The sequence below is a fragment of the Ophidiomyces ophidiicola genome (assembly GCF_022830035.1).
Source record: "Ophidiomyces ophidiicola strain CBS 122913 chromosome Unknown scaffold_26, whole genome shotgun sequence".
NCBI lineage: Eukaryota > Fungi > Ascomycota > Eurotiomycetes > Onygenales > Onygenaceae > Ophidiomyces > Ophidiomyces ophidiicola.
The window spans coordinates 142429-162214 of record NW_026054666.1 but is presented as its reverse complement, the minus strand read 5'-3'; the positions used below and the strand labels follow the sequence as shown (position 1 = coordinate 162214).

General features: G+C 41.1%; 5 protein-coding genes across 5 annotated transcripts; 3 read left to right on the top strand and 2 right to left on the bottom strand.

Annotated features, from left to right (window-relative positions):
- Window positions 1-7981: 7981 nt before the first annotated feature.
- On the top strand, window positions 7982-8689 carry TIM17 (translocase of the inner membrane; the record flags this gene model as incomplete). The annotated part of the gene is made up of 5 exons (XM_049254381.1): window positions 7982-8010; window positions 8071-8110; window positions 8175-8373; window positions 8433-8587; window positions 8651-8689. 5 exons carry the CDS (start codon window positions 7982-7984, stop codon window positions 8687-8689), a joined length of 462 nt encoding a protein of 153 aa, XP_049106685.1.
- An 847-nt stretch (window positions 8690-9536) lies between these two features.
- On the top strand, window positions 9537-10675 carry MAM33 (Mitochondrial acidic protein mam33; the record flags this gene model as incomplete). Its single annotated transcript, XM_049254380.1, has 5 exons — window positions 9537-9717; window positions 9782-9897; window positions 9949-10007; window positions 10055-10590; window positions 10650-10675. 5 exons carry the CDS (start codon window positions 9537-9539, stop codon window positions 10673-10675), a joined length of 918 nt encoding a protein of 305 aa, XP_049106684.1.
- Window positions 10676-11091: 416 nt separating this feature from the next.
- Window positions 11092-12771, bottom strand: PRI1 (p48 polypeptide of DNA primase; the record flags this gene model as incomplete). The annotated part of the gene is made up of 3 exons (XM_049254379.1): window positions 11092-12250; window positions 12309-12448; window positions 12514-12771. The coding sequence occupies 3 exons, from the start codon at window positions 12769-12771 to the stop codon at window positions 11092-11094; spliced, it is 1557 nt and encodes a 518-aa protein (XP_049106683.1).
- Window positions 12772-13039: 268 nt separating this feature from the next.
- LOZ57_005347 (uncharacterized protein) lies at window positions 13040-14368 on the bottom strand (the record flags this gene model as incomplete). Its single annotated transcript, XM_049254378.1, has 4 exons — window positions 13040-13126; window positions 13192-13456; window positions 13511-14045; window positions 14131-14368. The coding sequence occupies 4 exons, from the start codon at window positions 14366-14368 to the stop codon at window positions 13040-13042; spliced, it is 1125 nt and encodes a 374-aa protein (XP_049106682.1).
- A 1659-nt stretch (window positions 14369-16027) lies between these two features.
- Window positions 16028-17304, top strand: LOZ57_005346 (uncharacterized protein; the record flags this gene model as incomplete). The annotated part of the gene is made up of 4 exons (XM_049254377.1): window positions 16028-16114; window positions 16180-16395; window positions 16451-17078; window positions 17165-17304. 4 exons carry the CDS (start codon window positions 16028-16030, stop codon window positions 17302-17304), a joined length of 1071 nt encoding a protein of 356 aa, XP_049106681.1.
- Window positions 17305-19786: the final 2482 nt, after the last annotated feature.

Here is a 19786-nt window from a genome sequence, read left to right as displayed (position 1 = left end):
ACAGAACTTGCAGTACTTCAGAAATACATAACTGATGCACTGAAGAAGAAATGAATTCAACTCTTAAAAAGTTCAGCTGAGACATTCATACTCTTTGCACCAAAAAAGAATGAAGATCTCAGACTTTGTGTAGACTATAGAGATCTTAATCACATTACACTAAAGAATAGATATTCATTATCATTAGTTAGTGAAATGTTAGACAGATTGTCTGATGCTAAGATCTACACAAAACTTAATCTCAGAGATGCTTATCATTGTATCTCAATATGCAAAACTGATAGATGAAAGACCACATTCCACACTCATTATGATTATTATGAATACAAAGTGATGCTCTTTAATCTTATCAATGCATCTATCACTTTTTAAGCTTATATAAATGAAGCTCTTGCAGATTTACTAAATGTATGTTGTGTAGTCTATCTGAATGACATTCTTATATATTTAAATAGCATGGAGAAACATAAGATGCACACATGTATGATATTAGAGCACTTAAAGTGTGCAGTATTATTTGTCAAAGAATTTAAATGTGAGTTTGCAACAGAAAAAGTCTTCTTTCTGGGATTTGTCATAGAATTCAAAGACATTTCAATGGAAATGAATAAAGTGTTAATCATTTTAGATTGATCAACATTCAAAAGCATTAAGAAAGTTCAATTCTTTCTTAAATTTGCAAATTTTTACCATCACTTTATTCATGTCTATTCATGCATAGCAAATGCACTCTTTGAGCTTATCAAAGGAGATACAAAGAAGAAACAGCACAACTTTAACTGAATAAAGAATACTCAATGCACATTTGAAGAACTAAAAAGAAGCTTTATCTCAGCATCTTTTCTAACACACTTTGACAACAGATAATGCATTCAGCTAGAATTAGATATGTCTAATTATGCAGTAGCAGCTATTCTTACACAACTTCAAGAAGATGAACTATAACACTCAGTTGTCTTTCAAAGTAGAAAGCTAATTGATGTGGAAACCCACTATAATATTCATGACAAAGAACTTTTAGCTATAGTAGCTGCATTCAAACACTGAAAATACTATCTGAAGAGAAGTCAGAAATCAGTACATGTCTTGTCTGACCATGTCAATTTACAGTTCTTTATGATGATCAAGAGCTTAAACAGATGTCAGACAAGATGAATGAAAGTGCTTAGTGCATATGACTTCATATTACTGCACCATCTGAATAAATTAAACTCAGCAGATGCATCAAGTTATCAATCAGATCACAAAGATGTCTATCATAATGAGACTCTTCTATCTACCCTGCAACAGAAGATCAGACATGATGTTCAACTAGAATGAAATCTAGAGAAGAACAAACAGTTGACTTCTATAGTAAACTGCATCAGAGTGCATGACTGAATGCTGAAAGTATAAAGAACAAATGAAAACACAGATGTTGATGTAAGTTCTTCTTTTGCATTGTGCTCAATACAGACAATAACACTGCTGAAAGATGTTAGAGAATCAATTCTTGTGTCAAGACTTATAATTAATGCTGTCATAAAGTTTGATACAGTCTACACTGAAATGTCTGAATTCTTAATCTCTCTATTGCTGCAGCTTCAAGAGCTGGACACATTTGTGTTCATTTAAAGAAGAGAGATGGAGAAGAAAGATGTCTTCATGACTGAAGATGTAACATGAACAATTTTCAAAAATAATGTACTATGAACAAATAATAGAGCATATGTATCTAGTCAGCCAGCATTAATCAATGAGATTATACACTCAAATCATGATGACTCACAGAGAGGTCACTTTGAAATGAAATGTACCATTGAAGTCATTTAAGATAAGTACTATTGGCATGAACTTACCAAGAATGTAGCAGATTATGTCAAGACATGTAATATCTGTCAGAGAATCAAATTCAGAAGACATAAAACACATGAAGAATTAGAAATCATTTCAATGTTTTCACAATTCATGAAATCTATCTTAATGAATTTCATCACAGAGTTATCTCTCTTCAATTGAAGAGACAATATCTTTAATGTCATTCTAGTATTAGTGAACATTTATATCAAATTTGCCCTATACCTACCATGTAGAAAAGACATTGACACAGTAGACTTAGCAGAGCTATGCTATGAGCACATCTTTACTATCTATGATGCATCAAAAAATTTAATTTTAGATAGAGAATTTCTATTTACAAGCAATTATTGATTAATTCTATGCTTCTATCTTGATGCAAAATGAAGATTAAGCACTGCTTATCATTCTCAGACAGATGGTCAAATGGAAAGACAAAATCAAACTCTGAAACATTACTTACAAGAGTTTATTAATTACCATCAAGATGATTGAGTACAATGGCTATCTATGATTCAGCACACATACAATCAATTGAAGGAGAGCAGCCACAGCTCAACAGGAGAGATATCAGCAGTTGCATTAATGAGATATAGATCAGACTTATGCATAAATGTGAACAAACCACTAGAACACACAGCTCCAAAAGCTGCAGAAAGAGCAGAGTCATTGCAAAAGATGCACAAATGTTGTAAGAATATCACATTCTCAAATATAATCAAATTTATATACTATATATTGTCTTATATAACATGTGTATAACATGTATAACTTCTATAACATTTACAGAGTCATATACATAAATCTTGATTAAATATAAAGTTTGATCTATAACTCTTTTTGGATTAGTTCAAACCTTATTCTTTAAAAGTTTATTTCAAACTTTATTTTCTAATAGAGTTACAGCAATAAGGTTACCACCATAGTATTGCTTGTATAAATTATTAATCAAGAAAAGAATAATAAATTGAGGTGGCAAATTACATCATAATATGATATTACATCATATGAAATGTCATCATATGTGACATCATCAATAACATCATAAAATTCAATGTTGCATAGTTTATTTTCAAGATTAATAAACTATTGCACATTATACTCAACTTTAACAAGTTTTATAATCAGTTATACCAACTTTCTATAAATCTACATCATAGATATTCTGGTGTATAGAAAGTATCAGTCACTGAAACCAGAATTTATAAAGTGCCTCATATAATAATTCAGTTTTCTAAAAAGTATAACTACTTTTTACAAAACTATTGCAAGTATTGCACAATATACTGCATCATACTGCATCATACATTACATCACACATGATGTAACACTTATAAATCAAGACAAATATGCCATAACTTACATAACTCAAACTCTAAACTCACAGTCTATAAATAAGACCAAAATCCCCACTGCAAAATGTAATTAACAGAACAATTCAACAACTTCTTTGAATATTCATTGACTACTTCTTCTATGCTATTGTTTTCTGAACTCTATTATCACTGTTCTCACTCTACTCATTCACCAAAACCTTATATATAACTATATACTTATATATTTATATATATTTATATAGTTATTAGTAAGTACATTCTACTAACTAAGCTTTTGTTGTATGAGCTTCTACTGCACATTGACTTGCTCACAAATGTCTTGAAAAAACACTTCATATTGCCTGTGAAGTGCAGAAAAAGTATTATGATTCAAAGCATGTATCACAAGTATTCAACATGAAAGAATGGGTACTTCTCAATGCAAAGAACTTAAGCATGTGTTGTTCAGTCTGAAAACTGAATCATAGATATATAGAGCCATTTGAAATCATTGAAAAATGGGGGAAACAATTCTATAAGCTTCAATTACCATCATTATTTAGAAATATTCACTCAGTATTTCATATCTTCATGCTAGAGAAATACAATAAAAGGGAAAATAAACTATCACCATCAAGTTCAGAACTGATGAATGATCATGAAGAATACCAAGTAGAAGATATTCTTGATAAATATACACACAGAAATAAAATTGAGTATCTAGTCTGTTAAAAGAGATGGGGATCAGAAAATGACATCTGAAAATCAGATTATCAGAAGAACATATTCAGAATACAGAAGCATTAGACTTCTTTGAACAACAAGAAACATCTGAAGAAGAACACTCAAAAAAGCACTGACAGAGAAGAAAAACATTATAACTGCTGCAAAAAACACAAGAAAAGTACTCTATGTTGCATAAGAACTATAAAAAACAAAACTTTCAAAGACTTTTGTTCTTGTTATTCAATAAAAAAAAGAAAAAGAAATGTAATGAAAGACTTCTTCATTGATTAAACACTTAAAGACAGTCACTACATGAACTTAAGAAACTAGATACAGAAAAAAAGCATCAAAGCACACAAAAAACAACTCTTTTTCAAGTCAAAGCTCAATCTTTCTGAGAGTCAGAGATCTTCCACTCATCACAGACAGCAGCAGCAGTACAGACAGCATGATGAGCAAGATGATGAACACAATAAATAAGATAACATTTTAAATATATCTGCACTGACTCAATCTGCTCTTTCTCTTTTCTCTCTTCTCTGACTCTACTCTTCCACAAACACAGAGAAGCATCAGAGATGGTCACAGATGAAGATAATATAGACACACAGACTTTTATTACTGACAGACTTCATTTACAGATGATTATCTCATATCTAACATTAATCATAATGACAGCTTTATGAACTTAACATCTTTCAACATTAATCATAATAGCTGCACATGCACACTTACTGCACTGTCTTGCAGCAGAAGTGATCAGATATTGCATCTTGTGCTGAAGATTTAAACACTCAGTGAAGACAGTCATACTCAATCTATTAGTGTAGTAGATCAGACTTCATAAATCAGAAATCTGCTGAAGCTCATTCTTCAAGCTGATGATCTAATAGTTATGTTAGTAAGAATCAGAACAATTCAGACACTGAAAGTGCATGAAACTTAACAGACTCTAGAACATTAACACAACTTAGTGTCATAATTGCATTAATAGATGATCATCAAAAATCTTCACACACACAAAAAGATATAAGATTCTTATCAGAGTACATGAGCAGTATATTCTCCAGTACACTTTACAACAGTGATGTCTGGGCATAACAACATATAAGTCATCAGAGTTGATAAGCAGAGAGAGACAGTGAAAGCATGAAACATAACTACATCAAAAATAATTAGTAAATGTTCACATAAGTTCAAAAAATCAAGACATCAAAAACACTGTGAAGAACATAAATAAAAGTAAAAGCAGATATATCACAAAAGATTAATGCTAATAATGAATAGCATAGATAAGTCAAGAGTCATTAGCAAAATCAAAATAACAGTAATAAACATTACTGCACAATAACATTGTGAATTGATGATTCACAACATGCAAAAGCAAAATCTTCATCACATCACTTAGCATTAATAAAAGTGTCAAAGCAGCATAAATAAATCAATTCAGTACTCACACAACATAAAGAATGATGAATGATGAGACAGCACAACAGAAGAAGTAGCAAGACATAATAGCAGTGATGATGTGATAATGCTCAAGTGAAGAAAGAAGAAGAAAAAGCTCACACACTGATGTTGTTAATATTCACTAAGCATTAGCATCACACTAACATTGATGACCATGCAACCACCAACCATGCTAACACTAGAGATGTGGCATCACTAATTATCCAATCAGCATCAGTGCAACAAAACATCAACACCACACATCAACACTGCAACACTGCAGATTTCATCTGCATCAACATTCAACACTAGTGCAATTTATTAATCACACACTCTAATATTTCAAAATTAGAACATCAACAGCATAAGTAGATGTCTAATTAAATTATCTTGCTATCTTTTAAGATCTTGAGAACAATGTCTACTAGAAAAAAAGACAATTGTCATGCTGACTGTAGACTAAATCCACTCTAAGAGCTAGCATCTTATTAGTTAGCATAATTCTAATCTCACTAGTACTTAAAGCCATGCTGATCTTCTTTCACAGAAGATCAGTGATGAGTTCTTCTCTTACTACACATATAGCAATACTACTTAAATACTATAAGTGCAACTTAGTTATCTTTCTTACACTGTAAGCTTGATACATTGTTCTTTAGCATCTATCTCATAGACTGTCACTCTACAAGCTGCAGCTTTATTTATCTCTTTTTTAAGTTTTTTTACTAATTATTTTTCTTCATAAATTATATACTGCTCAGTACACTTAGCAGTCTGATTCTCTCTTAATATAATTAATTGAAGCTTCTTCTATTTCTTCTATATTCTTTTATTCTTGTTCTTCTGCTCTTTTTCTATGATTTTGACTCTTATTTTCACAATCTTTAAAGAAGAAAAGAATTGAGCTTTATCAGCTTGTTCAGAATTAAAGAGATTTAATATTTTGTCACACTGACAGTATTTCTTTTCAATTTTTAGAGCTGCAGCTAGAAATGACATTGATTCTCTTCAGATAGTCTAGTAGTCTGTCTATTCTTCAGCATGTAGTAGATGTAGTGGGCTCTAGAACATCTTTCTAAATGTCTGAAATCTTGAACTGTATAGATTTGAGCACTCTATTAAAGTCTAACAGTCAGATGTCAGCATCTGTAAATATAGATAATATATTTTTCAGCATAAAAGCTGCTATGTACATGAGTTTAAACAAGATGTAGAAATTTAATTTTATCATTTTAATAAAATTTATGTCTTGTTGAGAAAAGTTGTTTAGTTTCTTTGAATAATAGTGCTGTATTGATTTAAAAAGTTCAATATCTAGAAACTGTAAATGATGTATAGAGCTGAATGAAAGAATAAGCAGTAGAATTTTATTTTTATTAATAAAATCAATGAATTGCATATTAATATGAAAAATATATTCATTTAGTATAAGCAGACATCTACTCTACTTACTGTCTGTAGAATTAGTTTTGACTCTAGTCTTTTTATTAAATAATTTCAGTCAGCAGATTTCATATTTATCATTGATTTATTTATTTTCTGATGCAGTAAAGTAAGTTTGATTCTTTTTATAGTTAAAATTAATTAATTAAGTATCTTAAATGTCTCTAAAATCTCTTTTATAAATAAGAGTTGATGTAGTGAAGAATTCATCAGCACAGATGCATGTAAATAGAGAGATAAATTATTTAGTTATCATTCTGTACAGCACTTAATATTTCATCATACTTATAAGCTTATAAAGAGACTACTCTTTTAAATATATTTGCTAGTTCTATAATAAAGTCTTTTTCATCAAAATTGTAAATATTTGTTGATTTAAGATTATATTTCTTGATTTTTTCTCAAAGCTATAGAAATTTATATAGTTAGTCTTAATTCAGTGAAAATCAACATCAAATCAATAAAATTAAGAGATATTACTAGATTAAAAAACAAAGAATAGTACATATAATTGTCAGCAGTTTTTCTCTTTTAATCAATATTTCATAGAAAAATACTAACAAACTGATTTTTATAATGTTCAATAAAGTAAGAGATTCAGTTGAATTCTACATCACTTTACAGAATTTTATTTATTAAATTTCATAGAAGCTAAAATGTAGCAGAAAATTCATAGTTTGTAACAATGTTAATATTGCTCTTGAAGAGCTTCTTTCTGCACATCTGTAAGATTTCTTGAATATAGAGAGACAGCTTTGTGTCTAGAAACTTATATGTCTTTAAAGCAACATATCAACATAGTTATGTTGATTTCATATTTTTTGACAGTTTTGACATAATTAGAAGTCTTCTGCAAGTGCAGATCTTCAATCATCAATCAATCATCAATTTAATAGCAGCTTCATTGGTCATTTTATTGAATTTTGAAAGTAGAGGTCTACAGTAGAAAAATCAGTCACTTTGTGGGTTAGGCCATTTGGTGATGAATTACGTTAAGTGACTAAGCATTCTTACATTATTGTGGAGGCAAACAATGCAAACTAAAAAAACGTTTCCTCCATGGCTCCAACTTCTAGTCGAGCGTATCCATCATATCACCGCCGTTTTTAGATTATTTTGAGAGCCGAGAATCTACATTTCTACGTTTTTGATTCTCCTTGCTTTTGTACCTTTCATTTTTGCCTGCTCTCTCCCAATTTATCCCTAACATTATGGATCACTCCCGAGACCCATGTCCCTGGTAAATGCATTTTTCTATGTATCATGCTGAATAAATCAACTAATCAAGCGTGTAACGTAGGGTCGCGCTATCTGATTTCGGGGGAGCATTTTGTATGGGAGTGAGTCCGCTCATTTTTTGGAAATTTCTTGAGCAAGCGTCTCCTGATAGTTCTTAATATGTAGGCTATTGGGGGCGCCGTCTGGCACGGCGTTAAGGGATTCAGGAATAGCCCCTACGGTGAACGTCGAATAGGAGCTATCACTGCTATAAAAGCTCGAGCCCCAGTTCTAGGCGGAAATTTCGGTGTGTGGGGTGGACTATTTTCGACATTTGATTGCGCGGTGAAAGGGATTAGGAAGAAAGAAGACCCGTACAATGCCAGTATGTTGTGGTCTCCTCAAGCGAGCTTCAATTCAAACATGCTGAAACTATGCATATAGTTATTGCTGGCTTCTTCACTGGTGGCGCGTTAGCGATACGAGGTGGATACAAAGCAGCTCGGAATTCAGCCATTATGTGTGCCGTTTTTCTGGCCGTTATTGAAGGTGTTGGTATTGGCTTTCAAAGAATGATGGCGGATAATACAAGACTGGATGTAAGGCCAACAATTTTTTTTTTAAGTTATTAATCACCCGATTGACTGACGATATACAACTAGCTTCCCCCACCGCCTCCATCAGATAAGGCAATTGTATGATGTATATTCGATCATGCCCCCTCCCACATACTCCAAAAACTCTGTACACCTTTTGTATCATATATTTTCTCTTTTGATGCTGCAAGTAGGCGTTCTGGTACACTGGTCGTGAATCCAAAAAGGGCATGGTTAGCTCACACTTCTTCGAGCAGCTTCCTGTTTGCATGTCTATTATTTCACTCTTTAAGGAAACAGCGCGGGCGGCCTTGGGACTAATGGTAAACAGTGATCTTGTAAAACAGACAGACTATGACTAATGCCTAGTAACAAATAAGGTGGTCGCCTTTTTAGTCGAATGGCTAAGTCGTCTGATAGATCTCCAAAATATATTTTATACAGTTTCACAATCAAGTTGGATAACAGAATTGTATTGTAGAGAATTGATTGAAGAATACTCCAAAGATAATTTATTATAATTACAAATGCTTGCTTCTTTAAATCTTATTAAATATGACTGAAAGCTATTATCATTTAGACTCCTCTATTCTTCATGAAAGTAACCTAGAATTAAAGACACAGTGAATGATTCAAGCATTTATTTACATGTTGATTATATTATTCAGTATACTAGTATACAATTTTGTGGAGTAATTGAAGTTTGAAAAGTGTCACCTGAAAAAAAGGGTGCCAACACTTTTGACAAGGCAATGTATATGATTACATAATAATATAGTTAATTTGTGGCTAACAAGTTACTAGTTAGATAGTTAGTTCGTTAACTCTGTAATGCTGCAAACATGCAAACATAACTAGAATGGTTTTTTTGTCGTAAGCAGGTAACAAACACAGTTTCCAAATTTAAGAGCTCATAATTTTGCCGTGGCTTGATTCGATTTCCAGATCAATAATGTTTGCTCTTAGGGTACTCTCCCGTTCGGCCCCTCGAACTATTACCAAATCCTTCATTAGGCCCCTTCAAACTGCATTTCCAAAGCCCACCTTGCTCCAACAATCGTGGAATCTTGCATCTCGACCGGCTTATGCCTCATTTTCTACGACAAGACCACAATTAGAATCAGCTGGACAAGGTATGAATACCATTAAGTCACAAGGGCTAGCTTTGCGAGTGTCCGATGCTGACATTGCGAGTAGTTGACGCTGAACTCGCAGCTAAATTTCAGGATGAGCTTGCTTTAGAGACGGAAAGCAGTGACACAGATAAACTTCCCGAGTCATTGAAATATTTTCTAGATAATGGTCCATTTGAGGTACTATTTCGGCGCCCTTTCTCTGTGTCATCGAGCTGAACGTCGAACAAGATTCAAGATACTCCGGGCGAAGAAGAGGTCATCATGACCCGTAAATTTGGTGACGAGAAGTTAGTCCACCTAATCTTCAATCATGCCGCCATACTGATGGATTCAGAGTTCGTATTTCCTTCTCAATTGCCGATCTCCAAAATCTCGGCGCCTCCGAAAGCGATTACGACAATGCACTTCCCGACGAATTCGAAGGAAGCGACTCCCAAGCCCGTGGTATGAATGGTGGGGCGAGTTCTGAGAATGCCAAAGCGGCCTCTGGTGACAAGGGCACCCTTTCTGACAATGACAACGAGTTGGAGGAGACATCTGAGCCTGGGTACCCCGTTCACGTCAATGTCACCGTTGAAAAGCCTGGAAAGGGCTGTATGTATGCTGAATGTCTTGTTGAAGATGGTGTCGCCCAAATAATGGAGGTTCAGTACTTTGAAAAGGCAGACATCGCTGCTGCTCAATCAGCAGAGACGCAATGGGCAAGAGGGAGTATTTATGCCGGCCCACCCTTTGGAAACCTAGATGAGGATTTGCAAGTGCTTTTGGAGCGGTATTTGGAGGAAAGAGGGATTGATACCGCTCTTGCTGCCTTTGTACCTGATTACATTGACTTTAAAGAGCAAAAAGAATATGTTCGTTGGCTTGGGAGTAAGTGTGCGCTTAGCCCCATTTCCTTTCTATCAGCTAATCCTTTTTCTAAAATCTAGGCTTGAAAAAGTTCGTTGAAGTGTAACGTGACTCGGCACATGTGTTGTTAATATCAACAGTCCACTTGCCGATCTCTACTCTGTATTCTACTGTTTCTTTTCTCAATTCATTATATCCCATCATCAGGCCTGACGTACAGAAAACGAAATTGTTAGGTCTGGTTTTAATTGTATTTCAATGGTCATAAATCTTCCCCTCACTTTCAACAAAATAATCCCTTTCTCTTTGGCAAATAAAGCATAATATACACATGACATTGAATTTGACCTGCCTTTTCTTTCTTGCAGACAAAAACCGCATGTAGCAGTTAAATCCTGTCTAATAAATTCAGGATGTTATTGATGTATATAGAATAGTAGGCATCGATTTTAACGTCGTACTCATAGTATCTTACCCGGCACTCGAAAACTTGGGAATAGTGTTATACAGTCTCGTAACTGCCTAAAATCCCATATCATCAATGCCATCTTCATCTCTCTCCCTTTTGCTGGAAACCCGTTCATCCCGATTCAAATTGGCAACGAATTTCCGAAAGTAATCAATAAACGGCTTTAATCTAGTTTTCTCGTAGTCATGCAACTTTTTATGCTTATTGTCACGATCTATCGCATTTGTACAATGGTTCCCATTTTCTCCATCTGCGGCAGGCGGAGAATTTTGACCTGCAGTCTCCGGTTCAGGTGCGTGGTTCAAATCCCAAGCATTAATTTCGTCCAGAAGCTCTGAAACAGTGGGTACATCCAGCGGATTGAACTGATCGACTTTGCCGATGTCGATTGGCACACAGACCCGCCCGGTACCTGGATGGACAACGAAAGGCGATTTGAGCAAATGGATTAGCTTCTTGCTAACTTCTGCATCAAGACGAGGGTATGTGTATTCCAAGACAATGTCCTGCTTTGCTTCGAGTAAGGCCTTGGTATCTAGGCCACGGCTGCCAGAAGTTTTAGCCACAGCGTCGATATCCGACCATTTTAGGGTACTATCACGAGAAAGAGCAGATTCCCATTTTTTCTGTAGAGAGTTTTTAAGGGATTTGTCGGGGATGAGTTGAAGAAGACGGGTTGTTTGATCCCAGGAAGCAAACGTGTCTTGATCGTTTAATATCGTGGAGCTAAAATATGGCCGAAGGATATCTAAACTGCGATTAATATGTGGGTGAAGTGGCCGTTTGAGATTCACCCTCTTCCCACTCTGAGAACCGCCTCGAACGAGTTCGAGATATCCAGCGATGGCTTTCCTCCGGTCATCAGGTAGATCCCTAGCGCTTTGATCGCATACCCATGCATGCGCGCCACGCCGACCAGAGTAGACCCAGAGTATATGTTCGAAGGCGAAGTCTTCCCGGAGAGCACTGTCGATCACCTTAATCGCCATGGTCACAAAGGCCCAGCACTTGGGGCAAATGTTCGCCTTTTCACAGCAGGTTCGAATATCATCGTAATCGGTCAAATCGATATCGAACACTAATTCTTTGGAAACGGGTTTAAAATTAAAAGCACTGGATTTTGGGAGGGATTTGCGATCGCGTGGGTTGGTGCTGTAAACCGGGCCAATTTCAAAACGAGATGGATTGAGACGTATAATCTCTTTTCGGAGGCTGTCGACTCGGAGTCAGCATCGGTTTTGAATAAAGATTAAGATACTATTTTATTTACCCTTCAGCGGCTGGAAAAGACTGATAGCGAAGATATGCATCGTTCTGTAGGGTGAATGCGAATTCTCGGTTTCCAAAGTCGACGGATGGTTTGACGCCATGATTAAGCCATTGATAGAGGTATTTGAAAGGGAATAAGCGCTGATAAAAAGAATTCATTGTTTCCGAGTCGATTTTGACTGGCGGCGGCGGCGCGGTCTGCCTACGTCCCTATCAGCGCACCACTTCGCAAAGCTGGGCAGGAGACCATACTGCGTGTTTTCCGGCTGAGAGCTTTGCGCATTTGCGTCTGCTGCGCTGGAAAAGGGGTATTCATCATCGTCATCGTCGTCATTAAACAAAATATCCTCCAAGTTGGCACCGTTCGTTTCCGCTGCGGTTTCATTCTCTGCTTGAGTAGTATCCTTCGCTAGCTTAGGCAGAGCATCTGAAGTGGCATTGGGCGGAATATTGCCCTCAGACATGGCTGCGATTTTGAATGAGCTTAGGACTCAGGATTCTTCCGTTGCACTATGTTATGTCTTGTCTTTCAAAGGCGACGCGTCCAAACGCGTGACGCGATTGCCAAGCCAATTAAGCAGTTGTCTTGGCTTGAGGCTCTGGCCAAGAAATGCCAGGAGCACCTCCATCTTCTACTCACATGCACGAAATCAGGATGCTATTCAAATGGCTACTCAAGATGATATTTCGTGTTCCTAACTAATGAATTTGTACAATCTGCGCCTGGAGTGATTAATCCTTTACGCCACCCTGTGGCATCTCTGCCACTTGATTGTTACTTGCCTGCTCTTCCCGGATCTTCTGCAACAACGTCGGATACTAAAGGGGGGATTAGCAGCTTCTGATAAGAAAGATCCATGCCAAAACTCTGGATCAAGACATACCCATCTCTCGCCAACATCCGGATGGCTCTTGATCCTATTCATCAACGTTGCTTCTCCCAGATGGCCCCATCGGCCTTTGGAGAATGTAAACTCAATATCGTCTTGACGAACACCATTTCTCTTATTGATTTCTTGCCGAAGAGCCTTGACATGCTCAGGGACTGCCATACTCTCAAAAGTGGCGTCATAGCTAATGCCCTGGAAGAAGGGAATACTATATCGAGGTCCAGAGCCAGGGGCGGGGGAGAGAACCCGGTGGGTGGTGCTGTTGAGCTGGTAGCGAGCTGAGGTACTTTAAGGCATCAAGAGGAGTACGCACCTCTGGCAAACGCCCTGGGTCACAGCTTCTAGCCCCTGGCCGATGGCCACGACAAACGTCCCGTCAATCGGCGGGCAGTCAATCCACTCTCCAAGATGATTCTGTACCTGCAATCCTCGATGATGGCTCGCTTGCAACAGGTAACTGGACAACATACTGTCTTTATGGGGACCAACGCCCTGTTGCTCCACGTTGCCATCGACACCCAACGCCTGCAAGTCCGGATACTTCAAGATCTTCAACTTGTGCTGCTGATCCTCATCAAAGAAGCGACTGAAGGCGTTGGGCGGGAGGCCAATGGCCTCGGCAACAAGCGACACAAAAGTCATACTGATAGCGGCCATTTGCTTCATGTACTCCTCATACACGGGGCGAAAATTCGGCACGCACTGGGGATCAGGCCATTGATTGGGCGCGAGGAGGTTGTGGTAGAGGGGCGCGGCAGGGCCGGGGTGGGGGTGCGGGGTGGAGAGGTCGATTTGTTCGCGCCAGTCAGTCTTGAGGCGAGTAATTTCATTGCCAAGTTTGCTATATCCTGTGGTTCGCCGATGGAGTTAGCGGCAGCAGGATGGCGACCGGCGCGTTCGACGAAGGTGTCCTGTGCGCAGGGGCATAGTTACCCAAGAAGCTCGGCGCGTTTTTCATCTCGACTTCCATTTTTTTCTCCAAGGGCAGATCGAAGAAATCCTTAGCTTGGGCAATGGCCTTCAGGACCAGCGCCTCGTCAATGCCGGTGTTTTTAATGTACAGAAAGCCGACTTCCAGGACGGCATGGCGGAGATCTAGCAGAAACGTGGGTTTCGTGCTGGGGTCTCGAGCCAGCGCGAGGTCCAGGACAGGGATGGTATGGAAGGACATGACGGTAGCGGGCGCAAAGGGCTGTTAGGTTAGGGAGCAGGGAGCAGCGCGGTCGAGATAACGTGATTTCTCTCCTTGGGAGGGGCTGAGAGGAAGGCGACGCCCGTTCGAGCTGCGGGGCCGAGACGGGAATTTTGTCGGCCCGAAAACGGGAGACCACTCGACGGGAGCGAAACGGTTGCTACGGAGGGCAGCACCCACAAGGATGGTGGCCCGGGCCAAGAAACTCCGGGAAGCGCGGCGGGCAGGCGGGGGAGGTCGGGGCGAGGGCTCCCTGCCGGCCTAACGCGATCGGGGCTGGCGCGGCCGGCCAGCGCTGCAGCCAATGGCGACCGCCCGCGTCGCTCCCATGCTAGGTTCCTGAAGGGGGCTGCCGGATGGAGAAGGGATCGGCCAGGCGGCACAGCTGAGCAAGCCCAGCGTGCGGCTGCACGCCTGCAAGGGGCCCGCACGGAGTCCGGAGTAACTAGTAGTTAACTCGGCCCGCAGGACGGACGTCGAGGCGTCGGAATGGGGTTTGGCCCTGTTGGCCTGACGAGCGAGCTGTCGGATGGACTGCCTGTTGACTAGGCCGATAGGTAAGGAGTAGCGTCTCCAGACCAGATCCCCTGACTAACTAGGTAGCCCCCAGCACCGGGCTCTCTAGGCTAGTACTCCATAGTATATTTATGTTAGTATGGTCGAGATTTCTCCAAAACAGGTCCCCCTGTCGAGATGTCGTCGTCGGCCACAGCCACAACGACCACGACGCCTCTCTCTGCGTCGCTCCCCTTCCTTGAGGACGAGAAGGAGGATCGACTGGCCACGCAGGTTCTGCGCGGGGACAGCCCTGCAGGCTCCGCCGATCTCCTGAAGACTGCTGCTCGCCGCGTGGAGCAGCAGTATTAAGTAGTAGTACTCCGTAATAGTAGTAGCTAGAGTCGCGAATCACTCCTCAAGTGATGTGAAGGCGGGACCGCCGCGTAAGGGACGTCTTTGCAGCCTGGCCTATGCGAGTCATCGCGGCGAAAGCCGGGCATCCTGCCCTTCCTGCCCTTCCTACCCGTCCTGCCCCGGCAATCCGGCCGTCCTTCAATCACTCTCCCCGCCTCAAGCCCAGCCTCGCGCCTGCGCTGCCCTCCGCGGCTCAACTGAGCGTCATGGAATCCCCCACGCGCCCAACCACGGGCGTGCAATACGAGGCGAGCCGTATGTAAGACAAACCATGTCGGCTCCAGACCCGGCACCGCCGTGGCTGAATGCAGCGACGCCGCGCAGCCCGCCTTTTCTTCACTCTCGCTTCCCACCACGCCAACCGAGTCGTCTCGCATCCCCTGACTTGTCGGTGGTGTGTGCGCTTCGCAATTTAACCTGCCCTCCTCCCCTCCCCCCGTCTCCCGCTCCCGCTGCCGCCCGCGGTCGTCTGCTCTCATTCTCGCCCGCCGGCACCGCACCGCTCCCGGTGTCCTCTTCACCCTGCGTCCAGCCATGGGCTCAAAGCCCCATTCCAGCCTGATGATGCTGGTCCACGCGCGCTCCCACAGACGCTCGCTCGTCGTCGCCTGCGCCGTCTTTGCCGTCTTCGCGCTCTTCTTCCTCTTTCACTCCACCTGGCACGCCTTGCCGCTCGCTCAAATGCACAATGCCTTCGACTCCCACCATTCCGCCCCCTCGCTCAACATGGTCAAGCCCGAAAACATCACCATCAGCGGCATGGTCTTCTTTGGCCGTCGCGATCGCGTTCGAACCCTGCATTGCTATCTCGAGGTATCTTTTCCCTCCAAAACATCCATCGACCACCATGCATGTTCCGCATTGACAGTTTCCGCTAGAAAAATCTCGTCGACAACGGTGGATGGCTGGATGAGGTGCGCTTCTTCGCCAACACCAAAGACGAGAAAGACTTGGCTTTCCTGGACACCATCATCCAACGATCACCCCGATACAAGAAAATCACCCTCGAGAAGACAGTCTGGTGGCCGGAACACACCAAACTCTGGCGCCAGGTCGAGCGAGGGACCATGTATATCAAACTGGACGACGATATCGTAAGTGATGCCTTGTTGTTCCCGGACTTCTCGCACCTCCGGCTGATTTTTGCAGATGTGGCTCGCGGACGATACCATTCCGCTGCTCGTCACCACCAAGCTGAAGAATCCTGACTTCCTCGCCGTCTCGGCCAATGTGATAAACGGCCCTCCCCTAAGTTTTCTCCACTATCACCATGATGCTCTTCACCCGTACTTTCCGGAGTTGCCGGACGTCGTCAACGAGACCAAGGCCGCCCAGCCCGCCGAGAACCAGCCTAAGAAACGCGACCTCCCCTCATGGCGCCCATCCAACCACCCATTCTGGAACGGACCCCAAAACTTCGAATGGCCTCTAACAAATCCTCCGCCAAGCGACAACCATCGCTGGTTACGTGTTGAAGACGACAAGGCGCTCAACCGCACTCCTGTTTCGAAACTCAAGTATGATTTCTGGGGGCCCACTTATGAGTCTTGGGCGATTGCCGCTCAGCAACACTACTCGCTGCTTGAAAACATCGAGAAGAATACCCTCGACAACTATAAATTTACTCCGCCCTGGAACATGCGTGGGGAGCGTATTCGTATCAACGCCCTCGCAATCCTTGGAGATGACGTTCTCGACACCGATGTGAACAACTGGCCAAAGGATAGAGGCGATGAGGATATGATCGTGTTGGACCTGCCAAAACAACTTAATAGACGTAAGTCCAAAAAAACAATCAACCGCAATCTTCCTTTGCCGGTCTTGCTACCTAAGATATTTTGAAAATCTAACTATGATTCACAGACATCCTCATTGAAGGCCGAGCCTTGGCTGCCCATTACAATTTCATGCATCAAAAACTTCTCACCAAGACGGATCTTCTCGATAGATATTTCTCGTACGCACTGGACCAGGTGTGCAAACAACCGTTCGTACATGTATAGCATTGCAATATGGCCACAAAAAGTATCGACTTTTTAATTCCGGTTTGGTCTCCTTTATGAAGTAAAGATTTCGAGACCCATTCTATTTTCTTTGAATCGCCAACAACCCTTCTTCTGTTTCCTCTACAGGGCAAATCGAGCCTCACAAATGGTGAAACCAACTCCCAGCTCGATTTAGTTTTCAGAGCCTTTTAACCAGACTTTTTTTCTTGCTTGTATTTTTTTCTTTACAAATCTTGACGGCTCCCGCCTTTTTATTTTTATTTTCTTACGACTTTTCGACAAAGGGGCACATATAATTGGCGTATATTATGGGGTTACTGTGTGACTGAAATGACATGCTTTGTTTTCTTTTCTTGTCATTATTTTGCATATGGGGGTGAATGCAAACTTTGCAGATGAATCATTTAGGGCATGTAGTGAGTTTTCTGAGATCCATATTCTTAAACGAAAGTATAGAGCGCATAATGCTTGTGCATACGGGGTATATAGTTAATTATGTAATAGGCATGAGCCTCTCTCTCACTCATCGCGGTTTTCAGCTCCCTTTCCTTCAAATGCTACTACTTGGAACGTACTCCGTACTCACCTCGCTTCTCTATCAGCTTCTACCTTTTCGTGCTATGTGAGGCAATTTCTCTGTCTCTACTCCGTACGGAGCATGGAGTACTCCGTACATCCAAGGCTATCCAAGCCTGGTCCCCTTTTTTGGAAACGAGCTGCGCCACACAGCAATAGTAGGAACGTAAAGTCCATGCATAAGCTCCGAAAGTCTGGAAAATCAAAAGCTTACTCCGTACATACCTAGGGCTTTCAGGTACATGGATAACAGGAACTGTACGGAGTACTCCGTACAGTGTATTTGGGCACGGCGTAAAACAGATAAAGTATGAAAGCTGGCTGGTGGGAGTCTGGGAGCGATCGGTCACCCTTTTTCAGGCCTCAAAACCACTTATCGGGCTCTCACAGAACAAAAGGCCTAGGCCACCCTAGACTCCTTTTAAACTCCAAGAAGCTTTGTTTTATACGATTCCACGCCAGCGATAGAGTTGGGATCTACTCCGTAGTGAACGCAGAAGCGAATCTATGGATGATAAATACGATCTCAACTCGGTCTAGGCTCCGGTGTACGGAGTATGGAGTAGTTAGTTACATAACTACTCCGTACCATTCTCCTGTGAGCCCTGTTGACTTGAAGAGGCTTGTATGAGAGAGCCGCGTCCCGCGGGATGTGATTAGTCTTTCGGCTACGTCGACTAGTTAACTACTTAACTATGCTTAAATTCTTTACCGGCAAGGCAATTATTCTGAGCTTAATCTGATACACAAGAAAACCAAGAGATTGCAACCCCTGCATTCATGGAGACAGCAACAAGTGGCTGGAGGAGGCGTCGTGCGGAGTACATAACCAACCAACCACTCCGTATAGTTGAAGTTCTTTTTAGGACTCTCTTGGCAATGGGCACTGAGGCAAGATGTACAAAAACTTGTTCTTGCAAAGCGGAGGTGTGCACTCACAGGAAGCCAATCAGTTTGACTAATGTGTGAAGGTATACTCTGTACGGAGTATACCCTCCACAATAATGATTTCATTTCAGCTCTTGTCTGTTGATACCCTTTAGCTTTATGCACTGTCAACCCAGAAAGCAGACGAATTCTTCAACTTGCGGGTATTGGTATTGCCCGCAAATTACGATGACACGTTCATTCTGTTGCATAAATGTATTCGGCGATGCAATGCTTGGTTCCTTTCATCAGCCTTCAATGGCCCTCAAAGGTATGCATTTCTCCAATCTTTAGACCATTACGAACTTCCACCTACATATGGTGCCGGCCTGCCCGGCAGGTTTCAATTTCAAGGATTCGAGAAAGCAAGAAGCAGTGTTGTATTCTCACACATCGTTCGTGAATATCCAGGTACTAGAAGTATATTGCTTTCAGAGGCCCTGGAGCTCATCTCCCTAGGGAGATACAAAGATGTTAAGTCTTCTATTTAATTTGGACAGGAAGAGCATGATTTTGTTTCAATCAACAAGGGCTTCACATGCTGTAGCTTTCTTATTGCCGAAATTGGAATCATTTGGTGGGAACTACGAATATATGTGCGTTTTGAGCAGAGAAATAAAAATGGGATTCGGATAAAAACTGCACGATTTGACTCCAGAGAGGTATGTACGGTCCAGATTTCCATATCAAGTCGTCGCAACTTCAACCAATCTGATGATTCTAATTTAAATGGTAACAAACAGGTAATATCTTATTTTCGACTAGAAGTGAAACACGTTCAACAACACTGCAGCCCGAATCAACGCTTGTTTGTGTGTCCTCAAAACAATGTTCCCCTGAAGCCTGATGGCTATTCAGCGGAGAATGGAGAGGACTCAACGTCGGACCTGGATGTTCAAAAATGTCACCATGTCCTGGAATGATCGGGACTCGCTTTGCTAGCTCCCACCTACAAAGGGATGGGCTTATTGACATC